Here is a 15,619-nt window from a genome sequence, read left to right on the forward strand (position 1 = left end):
TCGAATTGTTATGATGACAACATGGCGAAATCCGCCGAGTAGTACTTGTTTCGCCCATTGTCAACAACCGAAGGAGTAGAGAACGGCCAAATATTTTTACATATTCTCAGAGCGGAAGGATGGAGCTTGCCGCTGATATGCAGTTTAACTTGTGAGTACGAGCCACTTTTGATATTTTACTACATAAAGTTAAGGAAAATTTGAGCTGGCCTTAAACGTCCAAAATAGCCAAACTTTAGATCCTCGTCTCTTTCTTGATAATCAAAGTTGTTCAATGCGGTTCATTCAGTTTAAAAGGCCAAGGCTTGTTGTTCACAAGTATCGGTATTTAAGCGATGTAGCTGCAATATTTTTATTAGAGCGAATGGTTGGACTTTACAAAATTTCACGATCCGGCCAATGGCCACCGAGGCCACCTGGAGGTGTAAAAAGTTTTCATTCAGATTTCATAAAGAAAACAATTTTTCTCCAGTCTAATTTCATATTTATTACTTACTTATAATAAGAAATTACTGGAGGGATTTTGAGCGAATTCTATTTAATGAGCCAAATTAAGTTTGTGGATCTAAAGGAGACATTCTCTTAATACACTGCTTATCAAACAGGTGATAAACAACCAAACTCTCAAAAGAAACATAAGAAAGAAGAAGCAATTTTATGCAGAGAACTAAAAGGGAACATTTAAAAAAATCGAGAATCAAAATCAAATAATAATCAAGAACTGCGTTAAAGCCGTACAACATCCTTTTTTCAAGTCACTATTCCTGCCCGAGGAATTCTCGTAGTGTCTGATACGGAGAAGCTCTCTCGCCCGCATACAGACAGTTCTTGTTCTGTAATGTGGGAACGGGCTTGTTCCAGAAGTGGGTAAAGCCATTCTCTTCCAACCAGGTTGTCACTTCCTCATCAAACTGGTTTCTAAACGTGTCTACATCCCTCGCCAGCACAAACAAAGTGGCCTGCAAGTTATCTGTGATGACAGAGTACTGGTACAAACCATTGTCGCCGAAAGAAGGGAGTCCCAGTTTGACAACCCAGTCTGTTGAGAGAAATAAGAAATGTTTGATTACGTGCACGCTTATTAAATAAAAATAATGTTGATGGAAACAGTATGTGTTCAACATAAGTCAGTCTGGAACTTTGTTTAGCGAACTTTAAAGGAGAAGTTCACTCTAGAATGACCATTTATTTTCTTTACACCAATATAAAGTTTATACAAAGATATGTTATTCACCGAAATTTCAGCCTCCAACGTGCGCTATAACCCTACGAAATCTTTCCCAAAACTCGACAACTGAATGCCGCCATCTTGGAGCTGGTAATGTATGCGTGACGTCAAAGAGCTCAGCCTGAAGTTTGGCGGAAAAATTTAAATACTCAAAACTCCTTGTTTCTTCGTAGTGGCTTTTGTTTGTCAAAATGTCTGTTTGTGCAGCTCCATTTTGCTCAAATAGAGCTGCAAGAAATACAAAAAACAAGGAGTTTCGACTATTATAATTTTCCCGCCAAACTTCAGGCTAAATCTTTGACGTCACGCATACATTACCAGCTCCAAGATGGCGGCGTTCAGTTGTCGAGTTTTGGGGAAGATTTCGTAGGGTTATAGCGAACGTTAGAGCCTGAAACTTTGGTCATTCTGGAGTGAACTTCTCCTTTAAGTATTTTACAATTATAGATCGGAACCACACATTGCTGATGGGGTGTGGCCTTGAAAAAAGTGACTGAAAGGCAGACTTAGAAGCACTCATCTCCAAGGTTAAATATCCTGGTGCAAATCCCACACTACCACCTCATTCAGAAAAAAAGCCACTCAGCGAGCCTCCCATGCAGACGCTGTTTGGGCTCGTCAAGCGTCAACCTCGTTCCCAGGGTCTCTCTCTCTCACCCTGGGAACGAGGTTGGTCAAGCGTTCCCACAGTTCCCACCCCACGAGTGGGAGAGAAACTCTCTCCTCCGCAGAGGCTCAAAGAGGTTTTCGGTGCAGGGAGAATCCGCTAAGTGAGTGAGTGAGCGGACCAGTTTCTCGTCTTTTGCGCCTGCATTCACGTAACCAAGCGGATATCCTTAACTAACGCGCCATGGAGAACCTCTGTGTAGGAGAGAGCGGGCGGAAGGTGCGACGAGATTGATTCGTTTGTTACATGAAAATGATAAATCCAACCTATTTCTCCAAACTAAGGCGTAGATGTATATGTTAGTACTTGATTATGACTGAAGTCTCGATAATGGTCACTTACATGGGGCATCAAATGGTGTGCCTTCAAGATGAACTTTGAGTTTTCCTGGTTCTTTTGGATCGGGTACATAGGCATAGCCTGTAATGTTCTTAGCATCTCCCGTCTCTGTCTTGAGCCTTTCACTGTTTAGCACACCAATCTTTCCATCTTTCTGAAGGGAATCTGTATAATAGCAACATTATTTTTTAACGTGAGTCCCTCTAAGCATTGGCTTGCATTGTCGAAAAAAGTATTGCAGAATAACAAGAGAATAACCATAGGTTTTTCAAAGCCTCTCTATTTTTAAAAGCAAAGCTGCGCCTCCCATTTTGCATTGGCGTCCAGTTCTCTCGAGATTGATTGACGATTGAAAAAAAATACGAAAATAGATGGCTGGGAATAGTCTAGAATAACCACGCCATTTTCGTCTGATCTAGTTTTTTTCTCCCGCGCACAAGTATCCCAGGATATCCCAAGAGATGTCAACAAGTTTTGCAAATTTGCGTTTGATGTTTGCATTTTGCAATTCAGTTGGGTCCAAAATAAACATTGGAAATTCTGGCATTTGACAGCTTGGCCAAAGATGCGAAAAATGACAACTTAGTCTTTGTCTTTTGTTCTTGGCAAACCTGTGCGCGGTCACTGCAATGTGTGACAATTGAATCAGTAGAGGGTGAAAATGGCATAGAGCATAAATATTTAAAGAATAAAAAGTATGACTAGTAGAAGTACATTTATTAGTAGCCTCCATTTGACTTCAAGCTTTGCGTGGATATCAGAAAGGAAGATAAAAGTGGATCGTGACAGTTTGTCAACTTCTGAGTTAACTTAGATGTTCTCATCACTGCGTTGATACAAAAACAAGTAACGCGCAAACTTACAATCTGCTGTCACGCAAACCGCGTCGCGCTCAAAAGTTTCCATAACTGTGGCATCGGCGTACATCTATTTTAACAGAGTGAAAATAGAAAACGTGCAATGTTAAAGGGCAATGTTAAAGGCAGAGGGTCAAAAACAATAACTTGGTCAGGGACTCGTCCCGTATAGGCAAAAAAGGGGAGTATCCCACGGGGTTTAGGGGGTGCACTGTGCGTTGGATCCCCTGCGAAAGAGAGTTGCGTGACTGCCCAAATGTGTCAATATTTTAAACGGCTGTATTTCGATAAGGAAGGAAATTATTTCAAATCCAATTCTTGCATTTTATTGTACACCCAAAATTCCTGTTATATTCGACGTGAGAACAGCGTATCTAAATGCTTTAAATCTGTATAAATGTGAACCCGAGTCACGGGCTTAACAGGTCTTAACATGAAACGTTACATGGTGTCGATTTCCGTTCACTCCCGAGACAGCTATAACACATATTGTTTTCCGTCTTCAGCGTCAAAAAATCTCGGACGAAAGGAATCTACGTTTAATGATATCATTCGACAAAAACACGATTCTTTGTGAAATGTTTTTTTTGTCATTTCTTGTGTCGCAAACATCACAAACTTTTTGAAACGTCTAAAATTGTTACGTAATCAGTTACATAAGATGAATGCGTGCCGAAAAAATTATGGGCTAAATTACAGAACGCAGGGTCACTTTTATTTACATGTCATTGAATAACTATATAACAATAGCATCTATTGTGTTATGCCTCGTTCTACAAAGCGTTCCGACACATGTAAATGTGGTAGACCAATGCGAATTTTGTAGTTGCTATGCGTTTCAAAAAATGGCTAAAAGCGAAAACGCTCCTGAGAATCTTCCTAACGAGCTAACATTTTTCTTTAGTCTTGAAATAAGTTTTGAAATTGTAAGTTTTGAAATATGTACATCGATAATAGGGACTGTTGAAGGGAGACGGAGATATCATAAGTATTACATAATCAAGATGCTACACATCTGCTAACCTGGTACCAACGACCAAGATACTGTGTTACATTCAAAGATGGGACGGTGTTAATTCCGAAAGCGTCGCTGAAAAATGCGACAACTAGTAGAAATATAACGTGCTTCATGGTGATTTCTTTTTAGTGATCTAGTAGCTTCTGAACCAAGGTTTTGCTTGCGTGAAAAGGATAACCGCTAGGTGAGGTCTGGGTTTTATACTGGTTTCTTAATATGGTAGCATGGAGCGGAATCATGCTTGTCATCACGCGATTGACCTTTGCACATCTTCACTGTGTATCACGTAACGCTTCACGTGAAGAGAGCGTTGCGTCAGTCACACTGTTGTATGTCCGGACATACGGTCATCGAAGGAAAAGCTAGGAAAAACAGCGCCTTTTTAAAACGTAGATAACTCCCTCACTAACTGCATTTGACCATCGGAGAAACGCTAATCAGCGGTCTGAAGCTAAAGGATTTTGTAATCCCGGTTCATTCACTTCCAATGCCGGGAGTTCACCGGGGAGTTCACGTACTCTCGGCACGGTACTTGTGTCATGACATCATTCCACCGATTCCCCCCCGGGCCGATTCCACCTTACCTTTTTGTTCTGTTAGGGCCTGTTTATATGGAGGAGAGTTATCCCTGGTAGGAGGGTTACCCTCCAAACCGAGCCACCCCGGGCGAGAGAGCTTTTCATACGTTTCTTTATAAATAGCTGCGAACCGTTTACATGAGAAATTGCAAAGTTGGCTCGGGGGGCAGGGTGACCCTGGGTAGAGGGTCACTCGCTTTGAAGGTAGGGTGACCCTGGGGAGCGAGCCAACTTTTTTTCCATATAAACAGCTTGGTTATTTTTGCCTCGCCTACCAGGGACAAGTTGATACATACGGAAAATGTGCAAATGCGGCAATCGGCCAAAACAACATCGAAGTCGGCGGTAAATTTGTCCAAAATGGTCTTCGCCGATGTTTTAGCGTTCCTGATTTTAGAAAAGGCCGCCATAATAGCTACAGTAGAACCCCGGTAACTCGAACTCGGATAACTCGAACAACCTCGCTAACTCGAACGAACTTCCATTTCCCTTGGATTTGACCCACACTTTTCAGTCATTTTTACTCGGTTAACTCGAACTCGGATAACTCGAAAACCCCGCTAACTCGAACTAAATTCCGTTTCCCTTGAACAAAATTTGGGTCAAATTTACCCCGATAACTCGAATTCCGGTTCTTGCAACTTGGCACGGTTGCCCATTGATTTGAGCAACGAACAGATCACGTATTTGACAACCATTTTCCACTCTTATCATAAGAATACATGGTCTTGTTAGAGTTTCTGACAAGATAAGTTTAATTTGCGCTGTACCATATATTGAAGTGCTGAAAAATCGGTTAACTATCAATTATTAACTTGGCAAATTAAATATGCAATCGACCCCGATAACTCGAAACCCCGCTAACTCGAACTCTTTTTCGTTTCCCTTCAGAGTTCGAGTTACCGGGGTTCTACTGTATTTCAAAATAACTTTCGCCAGTCTTTTGAACCGACAGGGCCAAGTTTTGGCTCGGTCAACAGGGACAACTTTCTCATATAAACGCTCGGTAAAAGATAGCGCGGGGGAGAGGATAACTCTTCTACCAGGGACAACTCTTAAAAAATTATCCAGGTCTACAAAAGATCCGGCACACCTCGTTGGTTTGTCTTTGAGATTATTGCCTTTTATTTGAAGATGTCCTTAACGACCTTCACCATCCTAGCAATCCGCTGCCCATAGTCATAGCCACAGTACCTTATTGTGTACTTTTTTTCGCGGGCGCTTAATTTCGCGAAAATGGAACGGCCATATTTCGCGGGACTTTAATTTCGCGATTTGGCCAAAAAAATAAGATTACAGGAACTAAATTTCGCGAAAAGTGTCAAAATACTGGTCTACGTCAACAAACAGTAAGTCTCAAAATTGGTCCAACTGATTTTAATTTTCCACTGCAACGGTTTCCAATGACATTGAACAAAACCATATAACAAAACAAAGCTTTAAAAACAGTTTAATATGTTCCTTTGCAACAAAGTAGGGATAGTTTGAAGACTGTACCAAGGTAATTAAGTAGTAAACTGACGGCGACGTTGAATATTCATAACGAATTATACAGAAGGGTATTAAATTTCGCGTCGTTATCTTTCGCAAGAACCTTTTTTCGCGGGTCTTAAATTTCGCGATTTTTTGAAAATCGCGAAAATTAAGTCCCGCGAAAATAAGTAACAATAAGGTACGTAATTTTTCTTGGACAATTCTGTCCAAGGGGCAAAGGCGCAATGAGGTTAACGGCTATGAAAAGCACCAACCCGTGAAACAAGGCCAGACCACAACACCAGGAACTCCGTGTCCTATGCTTTAAGATTTTAATCTTGATTTTGTCTTGACAATTTGTCATCACTTGTTGTAGACTGTACCAGGCATTTGGTTTGTTGGGTAGCGGCGCAAAAAACGGGATTAGCGCGAAGAATGGCGAGGGGCTTGGGGCGAGATAGTTATCTCTCGTCGTTCTTTGCTAACCGAACGCCTGGATTATTATTTTCTTTCTTCACATAACAACAGAATTTACAATATTTTTGTAAAAAAGAATAAGTTGTTAACCTATGAGCTTAGGAAATAATTGTTAACTTTAATTTTTTTATGCACGAAACAACCATGGTTTCGGGAGGTTTTGGCTACATGGGACAAATTAGGGGCTTTACATCTGGTTGCCAAGGAAACGTGGCACATGGGTGGAGTTCATGCAAGCGTAAACTACAATCTGAAAATCACTGAATGGTTCGAGAAAAAAGAACTCTGTTTAATATATATCATATTATAAATCATAAAAAGATTAGTATTTCTGGATTTTACGCAGACTATGTTGTAAGTTGTTCTTGTATGTCCTTTAAGCTGTCTCTCTCTTTTTCTCTAATCGCAACTAAATGTACCGTGTGTAATCATTCAAGAACTTAATTAAAACCATTCCTGCGTTTCCGTTATCCGCTATCGGCTTATTTGTGATTTTTATATTATTGATTTTTATTGATCTAATCCCGTGAAATTATGTACTTCTACACTTCTTATTTTTAAACATTATTGTTTGAAGATCGTTAAGTCGATGATCGCTTGCAGTGCACTCAGATTGCATGTATATTAAAATGGGTACAGTCTGTCCGTTCGTGTTTTGTTGACAAATACACGCACTTGCTGGCCTCACAATGAACTCGAAATTTTCAATACTGTATTGAAAATTTCTCGTTCATTGTGCGGTGTATTTGTCAACAAAACACTCACAACAATCTCTAACCCATAAATAAAGCACGCAAGGAAGTCGGACGAGATAACGGAAGAAGTGTAGGGTGAAACACAACCCGCAGGCGAGTGTTTCTCCCTACTTTTTGATTCGTGATTCGTAAGCTCCATGCTTTGTGCTCTCATAAAACAAGTTGTTTAAAACAACGACAGCACTTTTTATATTTGCAATTTATTGTAACCTCTATTTAATTATCAGCTACACACTATTGTTTCGTTAAGATGACAGGTTACTCCAAGGCTTCATCCTTTGCAAGCGCTGAAAAAAAGAAAGAAAAGAAAACTTGTAAAAGGCCAATAAGTTTCGATATATTTAAATTCTAACTTGGCTCCGAGGGGTTGTGGAAATAAAACAAGAAAATCATATCGAAGTTAAGGGATGAATAAATAATATTTTTGTTATATTCCCCCCAAGCCATTAAATTTTTAGTTCCCGATTGTAGAATACAAAAATTCGCTTTAAATTACATAGAGCAAAAATTGCAGAAATTTCCAAGTGAAGGGTACAAGAGTTTCCTAAAAAAATTCCACAAAAACGTCGAAAAACTGACGAAAAACGACGAGATTCTGAAATGAGGGCAGTTTAAGGTGATTCCTCAGTATTGCATTCTGTTGCGCATCCAGAATTTTACGCGTGATTAGCGCGCGCACGTAAGCAAAATGGTGGCTTTTTCTATATACGGTATAGCCTAATTTCGGTGTACAAATTATTGTCTTTGAGATAGAAAACTATCAATTCATGGGAGGGAAAAAGATATAGCTGAATGCGTGCACAAAATCGTTACACGAGGGCGCAAATCCGAAAAAAAAGGAAAAGACTATATTATGGTTTTGTAGCGTACAGCATTGTAGTTGTAATGTAAGTTTTAACAACAGCAAGAATGTAATGTAGTGTGTATGTGTTGCAATAAAGCATTAAAAATAACTATCAATTATAACATGAAGACATTACAAGCACGGCATGTCAACAAGTTAGGTTTTCGCTAAATACATACAAATAATCGAATTCGCAGCGCCCATTGCGCCATACAAAACAAGGTGGCGGTCCACAGTCCACAGTCAATTCGTGTTTCTCTGTGAACACAAAAAAAAGATCCTTTGCAAGTTAGTCATAAAAAAAGTCATGCCCTAAACAAAACGAGAACTTTTTCATTTTAACCTCCATGTTTAAAACCTAAGTTAAAAACAAAATTAACGTTCACCTTGCTTAGAACGAACACGCATGGGGTGATCATTTTGATTTCCGAGGCCAGGCTCACGGGGTGCACCCTGCACAGTAATGGACCCCAACATAATCAATAACAGGCACAAATAAAACGTGGATCCCATTGTTTTCCTGCAAAAGAAAACATGATAATCAGTATGCTAAAGAAACGAAACGAAATCAGTGACCTTTGTTAACTCAGGTTTGAACGTAACTTTGATCAGTTGATCTACAAAAGGAAAAGAAACAGAGGATTTTTTTAAAATTTCCATTTTCACGCCGTGATCCAAAGATCAATTCCAATGGGGCTTTGTTGAAAGGCTTCGCTCGACACATAGGTCAAATCGCATAAGAGGAAATATGTTCAAGAAAGCTTTTCTGTACTTATTGCGGGGAGAGAAAGGGGCGACAGGGCCCGAGACCGACATAATCCAAAAAATTGCAAAGCAGTCAATTTACGTTTTTGGTCAGGAGTGTTTCATGCCGTGCTACCTTTCACGCACGAAATTGCTGTCGTAGCTCACGTTCTCCAAAGCCCCAAAACAAGAGTCATTTCGCTTTCAGTTTTAAACTTAGATGTGTTAGCTCTCCTGCTTATTTAGTTTCAAATGAGTGCTCTGTGAAAAATCGCGAAATGCTTGTGCTTGTTTTTTCTGCTTGTCAAAATGGCCGACAAAAAGCGACCATTTTTCGCTGTTCATAAATCTCGAAACATTTCACCGTAAATTCTATAAACTAGGAAAGTGGCTGGTGAAATTTCGTTTGAATTTGTTTAATTTCACGCGAGAACCAGACTCCTATATTTTTATGTTTTAAAAATAAAATTATTGCTTAAACATGGACTTGAGGCTGGCGTGATAATGTGTGGTTACCGTGGTAACGGAACATCTGTCAATCAAAATGTGTTTTCTTTTGTTCAACCCATTAGGTAACCTGACTCCACAGAAACATAAAGGAGGGTTGAAAATTTAAATGTTTAAAATTTTTAATTTTGAAAATTTTATTTTCCAGCTTTACCTCCACAGAAAAATAAAAGGAGGGTTAAAATATTTTAATTTCCAGCTTTTCTTTACTTTATCAGAAAATCGCTCTTAATAAAGGCCTTTTCAGAGCCCAGCTCCTTGACTTCATACCTTACCCTGGCTGCCAGGGTGTTCTTTGCGCGGTTTCCGATCTCTGGGATCTTCGAACAAACAGCTCGAGATATAGCGAACGAAACGAAGAACATGGCAAACGGTTCGAGTTTATAGGAAGGACGTCGAAGCACTAAAATTGTAAAATTAAACTAAAACATTCAAACCGTTCTCCCTTGTTTGGACCTATCTATCCAAGGACATCGTCAAGCAGACGAAATTGAATTAAAACGTATTCCTGTAGAGGATTTTTTTCGCAGTTTGTTTTCTTTTGTGTAAAACTGAAATACGTGTGTATTTTCTTTTATTACGAAGGCAACAGCAATGGGTTTGAAAACCAGAAACTTTTCTTTTGCACTCGCCTTGCTTAAGAATAAAAAAATTGGCAGTAATCACACCGCCTACTCCTCGACGAAATTTGTACGTATAATATACAGAAGTAACAAACACTACTTACTTCACTGGAGTCTTCTCGTTTAGTTTTCCTCAGTTTAAGTCACTCTTCCGCGAAACCAAACCTTCTTTTCAATTCAGGGTTCTGTTAAAAACTGAATGTGGTCTGTGCTGGCTGTTCTTTAGAAGTTCTAATTATCTAACGATAGAATATGAAATTGACCGCTGAATATTGGAAACAAGTGTTGTTTAACTCATATCATATCTCTCCAGACTTGCTGGCGCCAATAGCACTCGCAAACAGCGCATGCCTAGCTGCATTTATCTAGGGTGGCCTGCTAAATATTTACTTAATCAAAAAAATTTGCTTTTCTTCGTATCTAGAAATTCTTACCCATGATATCATTTTCAACAATCGCTGGGCCATGAAGAAGGAGAGTGAAGAAGAATAACCATTGTTGCATTTTTAAATTCAGGTTTAAGGCTGATTTTGTGCAGAGAAATTACCCAAAATGTTTTCAGTTTTAGACAAAAGAAGACAAAAACTACGAAGGGAGGGATAGCTAAGCCGGTTTGTCAGTTGTTACCTGGGAAATTAGCCTAAAGGTTGAAAATTGTTTGATGAAACTGAACTTCTAAAAATATAAACGTGATGGTTAAAAACCACGCGGTAAATAATGAAAATGATAAATGTCAAAATTAATGACGCTTTTAAGCAATACTCAAGTGTTGTTATCATATCTCTCCAGACTTAATTGCTGTCGCCAATAGAACTCGCAAACAGCGCATGCCTAGCTGCATTTATCCAGGGTGGGCTTCTTGATATTTACCCAATGAGAAATTTTGTTGGTCTTCGTATCCAGAAATTCTTAACCATGATATTAATTTCAACAAACGTAAGACGAGACAGCAAGAGTTTGAAGAAGAGCAACCATTGTTGCATTTTCTAAATTCAAGTTTAAGGCTCTTTTGGAGTATAAAAATTGCCCTAAATGTTTTCAATTTTAGACAAGAGAAGACAAAAACTACGAAGGGGGGGATAGCTAAGCAGATTTGGCAGTTGTTACCTGGGAAATTAGCCTGAAGGATGAAAATTGTTTGACGAAACTTAACTTCTAAAAATATAAAACGTGATGGTTTAAAACCACGTGGTTGATAAGAAAAAACGATAAATGTCAAATTTAAAAATTTACTTTTAAGCAATACTTTCTCTAATCAAAGTGGTGCTCATTGGCATCGATTGTTTACCATTCTGTATTCTCTGCAAAAAGTAAATTACTAACTCGGACACAGGTAATAGCTTGTTCAATTATTTTTTAGGGAATTTCTATACAATACAATACAATACTTTATTAGTTCCTGCTAAAAAGGTTTTTCAGAAATTTATTTCGGAAAGATATAAAATTTTACAATGCTATATATATATAATGAAATTGGCTCGAATTTCACCAAGAAAAAGAGTTTTCACTCACATTCTGACTTCACATCTTAATGAAAGGAAGATGGGCGAATGATTTTCTGAAAGCTGCTTGCTCATACCTCGCCATTCTCAGCAACTTGCCGCTTTTGAAACTCCAAAATCAGTTCAAAATAGCCCGGCAAAATAGCCGCCATATTGTCCGTGTCTCCCCGACACCAGTCAAAATGAACCCCAACGGAGAGGGGCAAGTTTTGATCACGTTTCAATTTGTTTCCACTACCACACGGTGAGGACAAAATTTATTCCTCGTCGCAGCTTCCACGCCCGGACAACATGCGGTGCCTGCGACCGTAACATGGAACCTTGGTCCGGGCGTGGAAGCTGTGACGAGGCGCAACTTTTGTCCTCACCGTGTGGTAGTAAAAACAAATTGAAACGAGATAAAAAATAACGTGCCCCTCTCCGTCGGGGTTCAATTTTACTGGTGTCCAGCCTATTTTGGGCCATTTCATTTTTTCCTTTCATTAAGATGTCAAATTTAATAGAATGTGAGTGAAAACTCATTTTGTGGGTGAAATTCGAGCACGATGTCTGAACTAGGCCTAAGGCCTAGTTCAGACATCGTGCTCCTGCCGTGCCGAACTAAATTCAGGAATTAAGTTCGACAAAAGCACGGCAGAAGCACGGCGTCTGAATCAAACTTTTGAATTGAGTTCGGCAAATCAATTTAGTTCGACACGGCATGTCGTGCCGCACGACTCTGGCACGGCAGCGGTTCAAACGTCGTGCTTTTGCCGCACCAAACAAAATTCATAAATTATATTAATGTATTTTTGCGGGATTACGTTCCCGCGAGGAGTTACGAGGAGACCCGAGAATAATTCTCCATTACGGAGTATGCGCACAACCTCGTTCCCAGGGTCTTCTCCATTTTTAGCCGCCATTTTGAAAACTGAGAAGACCCTGGTGACGTTTTAACATCGTCACCAGTTGCATACTTAAAAGTATGCAAATTGAATTTGATTCTTGCCAGACGGAAAAACCATGGCGGCCAGCCAAAGCAATACAATGAATATTTTTCTGCTAAAAAGCTCGTCGAGGATGTTTCATTCAACGAAGTGGATGACACTAATGACAGGGAGCAGGGCGAAGAAGAAGCTAGCGGGTCTGAATCCAAAATAAGCAAGTTTTCGGAAACTAGTAGGGCAAACAAACAAACATTCGCCGTACTCGCAAAAGGAAAAGTTTTTTTTTTCTGTTGCTTTTCTTTGGAAAACGGCGCCATTTTTGTTGGATCGCCGCTGACTAATTGTTACGTAGATTCAGTACTCCCGAATTTGGTACTACTCTGGCACGACGTCTGAATCAGAGTCGTGCTTCTGCCGTGCTACAGTCCAACCTAATTACAATTTAGTTCGGCACGGCAGGAGCACGATGTCTGAACTAGGCCTTAGCTTCTAAAAAACCTTTTTAGCAGGAACTAATAGTTTGTTATATTGTACTGTATTGTATAGAAATTCCCTAAAAAAGTTGAACAAGCTATCACCTGTGTCCGAAATGTGGTTATTTTAAATTGATAATCACTTTCTCTCCGGTGTTTGGAAAAACGCCATTTCAAGAGAACAATGTTACTGTGTATTGAGTTCGTAATTTACATGATATTTTAACACAGGTCAAAGTGGTTAAAATAAAAAAATAAATAAATGGTTTTTATAGTAGTCATGCACTTAGCTTCATATCTCTACGAGATAGCTAGTTTACAGGCATGCCACTGAAACAGAGGAAACAAATATTTAAATGAAAATAACAAGGTTAAAAATCCCAACTGGCAGGAGGCAGACCAGTGGTTGTTGCAGAAAATACAGAATGGGTAAACAACAGATGCCAATGAGCACCACTTTATTCTATTAGAGAAAGTATTGCTTAAAAGCAAATTTTTAACTTTGATATTTATTGTTTTCCTTATTTACCACGTGGTTTTGTCTCAGTAGTAAGGACCGCTTATATGTTCAAGTAGCCAATCACAGCGCAGCATTTCTGCGCACGCGTAGAAAGGAAAATCACGTGACTTGGGTGTTGATGACGTCATAGGAGTGGGTCCCAGGGTGGTCCGAGTGTCGGTCCCAGGCCCCGGCCGGTCAAAAAGCGCTCGCCCCAGTCCCCCTCGAAAAAAAAAACCGAAACTAGGTGTAAATAGGCGTAAAAGGAAAAACCACGTGACTTAGGGGTGTGATGACGTCATAGGAGTCGGCCCCAGGGTGTTTGGAGTGTCGGTCCCAGGCCCCGGACGGTGGAAATGAACTCGGTCCCAGTCCCCGCGCGAAAAAAATAAACGACAAGACAAGAAAATAGGCGTAGAAGGGAAAACCACGTGACTTAGGGGTGTGATGACGTCATAGGAGTCGGTCCCAGGGTCCTTGGAGTGTCGGTCCTAGTCCCCAAACGGTTAGAATGAACTTGGTCCCAGTCCTCGCGCGGAAAAAAACGACAAGACAAGAAAATAGGTGTAAAAACAGGTTTTTTTTTTAATAACAGGTTTTTTCTGTTAAGGTACAAGACACTAAAAAACGGTAACAAGTGGTCCTAAAGCCCCGGTAGTGTAACGGGTATCACTCCTGCCGCTGAGGTAGGCAATCGAGGTTCGAGTCCTCGCTGGGGATATTTTTTTTTCCTTGTGTCAATGTTCACTAAGCCCTAGTGGCCGCGCACCCTGGGAGTGAACGTGTACAAAGTTAGCAAGACCACCATCCTATAGATATGGTTCACAAAGTGCCATACTGTCCTTGTGGTATCTGGAACTCCTTTGCACTAAACGCATGCGCAGATGAGTCTACGCGATACACTCACGATTGATAATTAGTTACCTCTCTTGTGAAGACCACAAAGGTTGTCTCAGAAAGCGCCATGCCTTCCTTATGGTATGGTTCTTCCTGGCACTGAACGCATGCGCAGATGAGTCTACATTGCTTTTTCTAGGTCGGCGATTCTGAAAAAACACCGGCTTGTGAAGCTATTTTTTAAAAAATCACGTGAGAGAGGGGGGATGGGGGTATCCCTCTTTCTCGGGTGTACTGGGAACGAGTAAGAGAGTTTTGTTTGTTTGCTCAAGTCGGTGATCGAATGCACATACGACAACATGTAAACGTTTAACCACGTCTTTATTGTGTTCAACAACATTAAAGTTTCAACTTTTTCTTGGCTTGCATGATTCGTTTGACAATGCGTTCCGTCATGGTTTTACTTCCAGGTAATTTGTTGATGGCTTTAATCATTTTCTCGTCGGCTTTCCACTTGTCCCTTAGATTCTTGGCGTGACTGTAATCGATGTCGTGCTGTTTGGCGATCTTGTCTAATCGATTGATGCCCGGGTCCCCGCGTTTCAATCGCTTTGCCAATTTGGTTCCGGGACCCATGTACTGATAACCGGGCCAGTGAAATTCGATTCCAGTCTTCCCGAGCCACTTCTGAATGTCGATCCCACGTCCGCGTTGTCGTCGCCGTGTCGTCTTTTTTTCAGTCCTCTTCTTCTTGGTCTTCGTCATACTCCAATTTTCGTCTCAACTTTTTGCCTTTGGCCCAATCTTCCCAACCGGGTAATGGTTTCAGTTTCTCGGCTTCCGTTTTTCGCACAGCTGGCTTTTTCCTCGTCTTTAGTTTCTCTTCTAAACTCTTGAATCTCTCTGCCAATGTCGGTTTGCCCGCAGGTGCCGTTTTTGCTTTCTTTGTCGCCTTCGGAGTGACTGTGGGAGGTGATTTCTTGGCACTCCCTTTTATGAGTTGTTTCAACGTGGTCTCCACGGGTCCCGTCACCAAACCTACATTCTCCAACTCCTCCTCCTCCTCCTCCTCCGCTTCTTCGCCCGGCCGTCTGGCTGTGACTCCTCCCATGGGAAATTGACGTATCCGTTTGGTCAAACGAGCCCGTTCGCGAGCGAGAGGTTTCACTCGTGCCACGGCGATACCGTCGGGAACGGATTTATCTTTTAACAGCAAGTGACTTTCGGCTGCTATGCGAGCCGCTTTGTTCAACAATGCATTGTCCGTGATTT

General features: G+C 40.6%; 2 protein-coding genes across 4 annotated transcripts in view; both read right to left on the reverse strand.

The window, feature by feature from the left end:
• Nucleotides 1-636: 636 nt before the first annotated feature.
• LOC144635962 (outer membrane lipoprotein Blc-like) overlaps nt 637-15,619 on the reverse strand; it is a 48,277-nt gene continuing 33,294 nt past the window's right edge. Inside the window, exons 1-4 of one of the 2 annotated variants that reach the window (XM_078495092.1) lie at nt 4,115-4,294; nt 3,098-3,161; nt 2,238-2,399; nt 637-1,039 (exon numbers count right to left, since the gene is read on the reverse strand). In XM_078495092.1, coding sequence (XP_078351218.1) covers nt 759-1,039; nt 2,238-2,399; nt 3,098-3,161; nt 4,115-4,222 — 615 coding nt within the window. In that variant the 5' untranslated portion in view covers nt 4,223-4,294 and the 3' untranslated portion in view covers nt 637-758. Of the gene's footprint in view, nt 1,040-2,237; nt 2,400-3,097; nt 3,162-4,114; nt 4,295-15,619 lie in introns of those variants that run through there. The other variant, XM_078495093.1, reaches the window with a different exon arrangement.
• LOC144635977 (small cysteine-rich protein 8-like) lies at nt 7,577-10,376 on the reverse strand. 2 transcript variants are annotated; one of them, XM_078495113.1, is made up of 4 exons: nt 10,211-10,376; nt 8,623-8,756; nt 8,416-8,494; nt 7,577-7,679 (listed from the first exon to the last, which is right to left on the reverse strand). In XM_078495113.1, exons 2-4 carry the CDS (start codon nt 8,747-8,749, stop codon nt 7,664-7,666), a joined length of 222 nt encoding a protein of 73 aa, XP_078351239.1. In that variant the 5' UTR covers nt 8,750-8,756; nt 10,211-10,376; the 3' UTR covers nt 7,577-7,663. The 2 variants fall into 2 exon arrangements, with proteins under 2 accessions (XP_078351239.1, XP_078351238.1); XM_078495112.1 differs by having other exon boundaries at nt 10,215-10,362.

This window comes from Oculina patagonica, chromosome 13 (assembly GCF_052425735.1).
Source record: "Oculina patagonica isolate OP01 chromosome 13, crgOcupat, whole genome shotgun sequence".
In the NCBI taxonomy this organism is placed as follows: Eukaryota; Metazoa; Cnidaria; class Anthozoa; order Scleractinia; family Oculinidae; genus Oculina; species Oculina patagonica.

Bases quoted from the DNA above. Each gene is read 5' to 3' on its own strand.
- LOC144635977 (XM_078495113.1), bottom strand. From the start codon at position 8,749: ATGGGATCCACGTTTTATTTGTGCCTGTTATTGATTATGTTGGGGTCC. The intron at 8,495-8,622 runs GTGAACGTTAAT...TTGTGTTCACAG, and splicing joins GCGTGTTCGTTCTAAGCAAG to AGAAACACGAATTGACTGTG.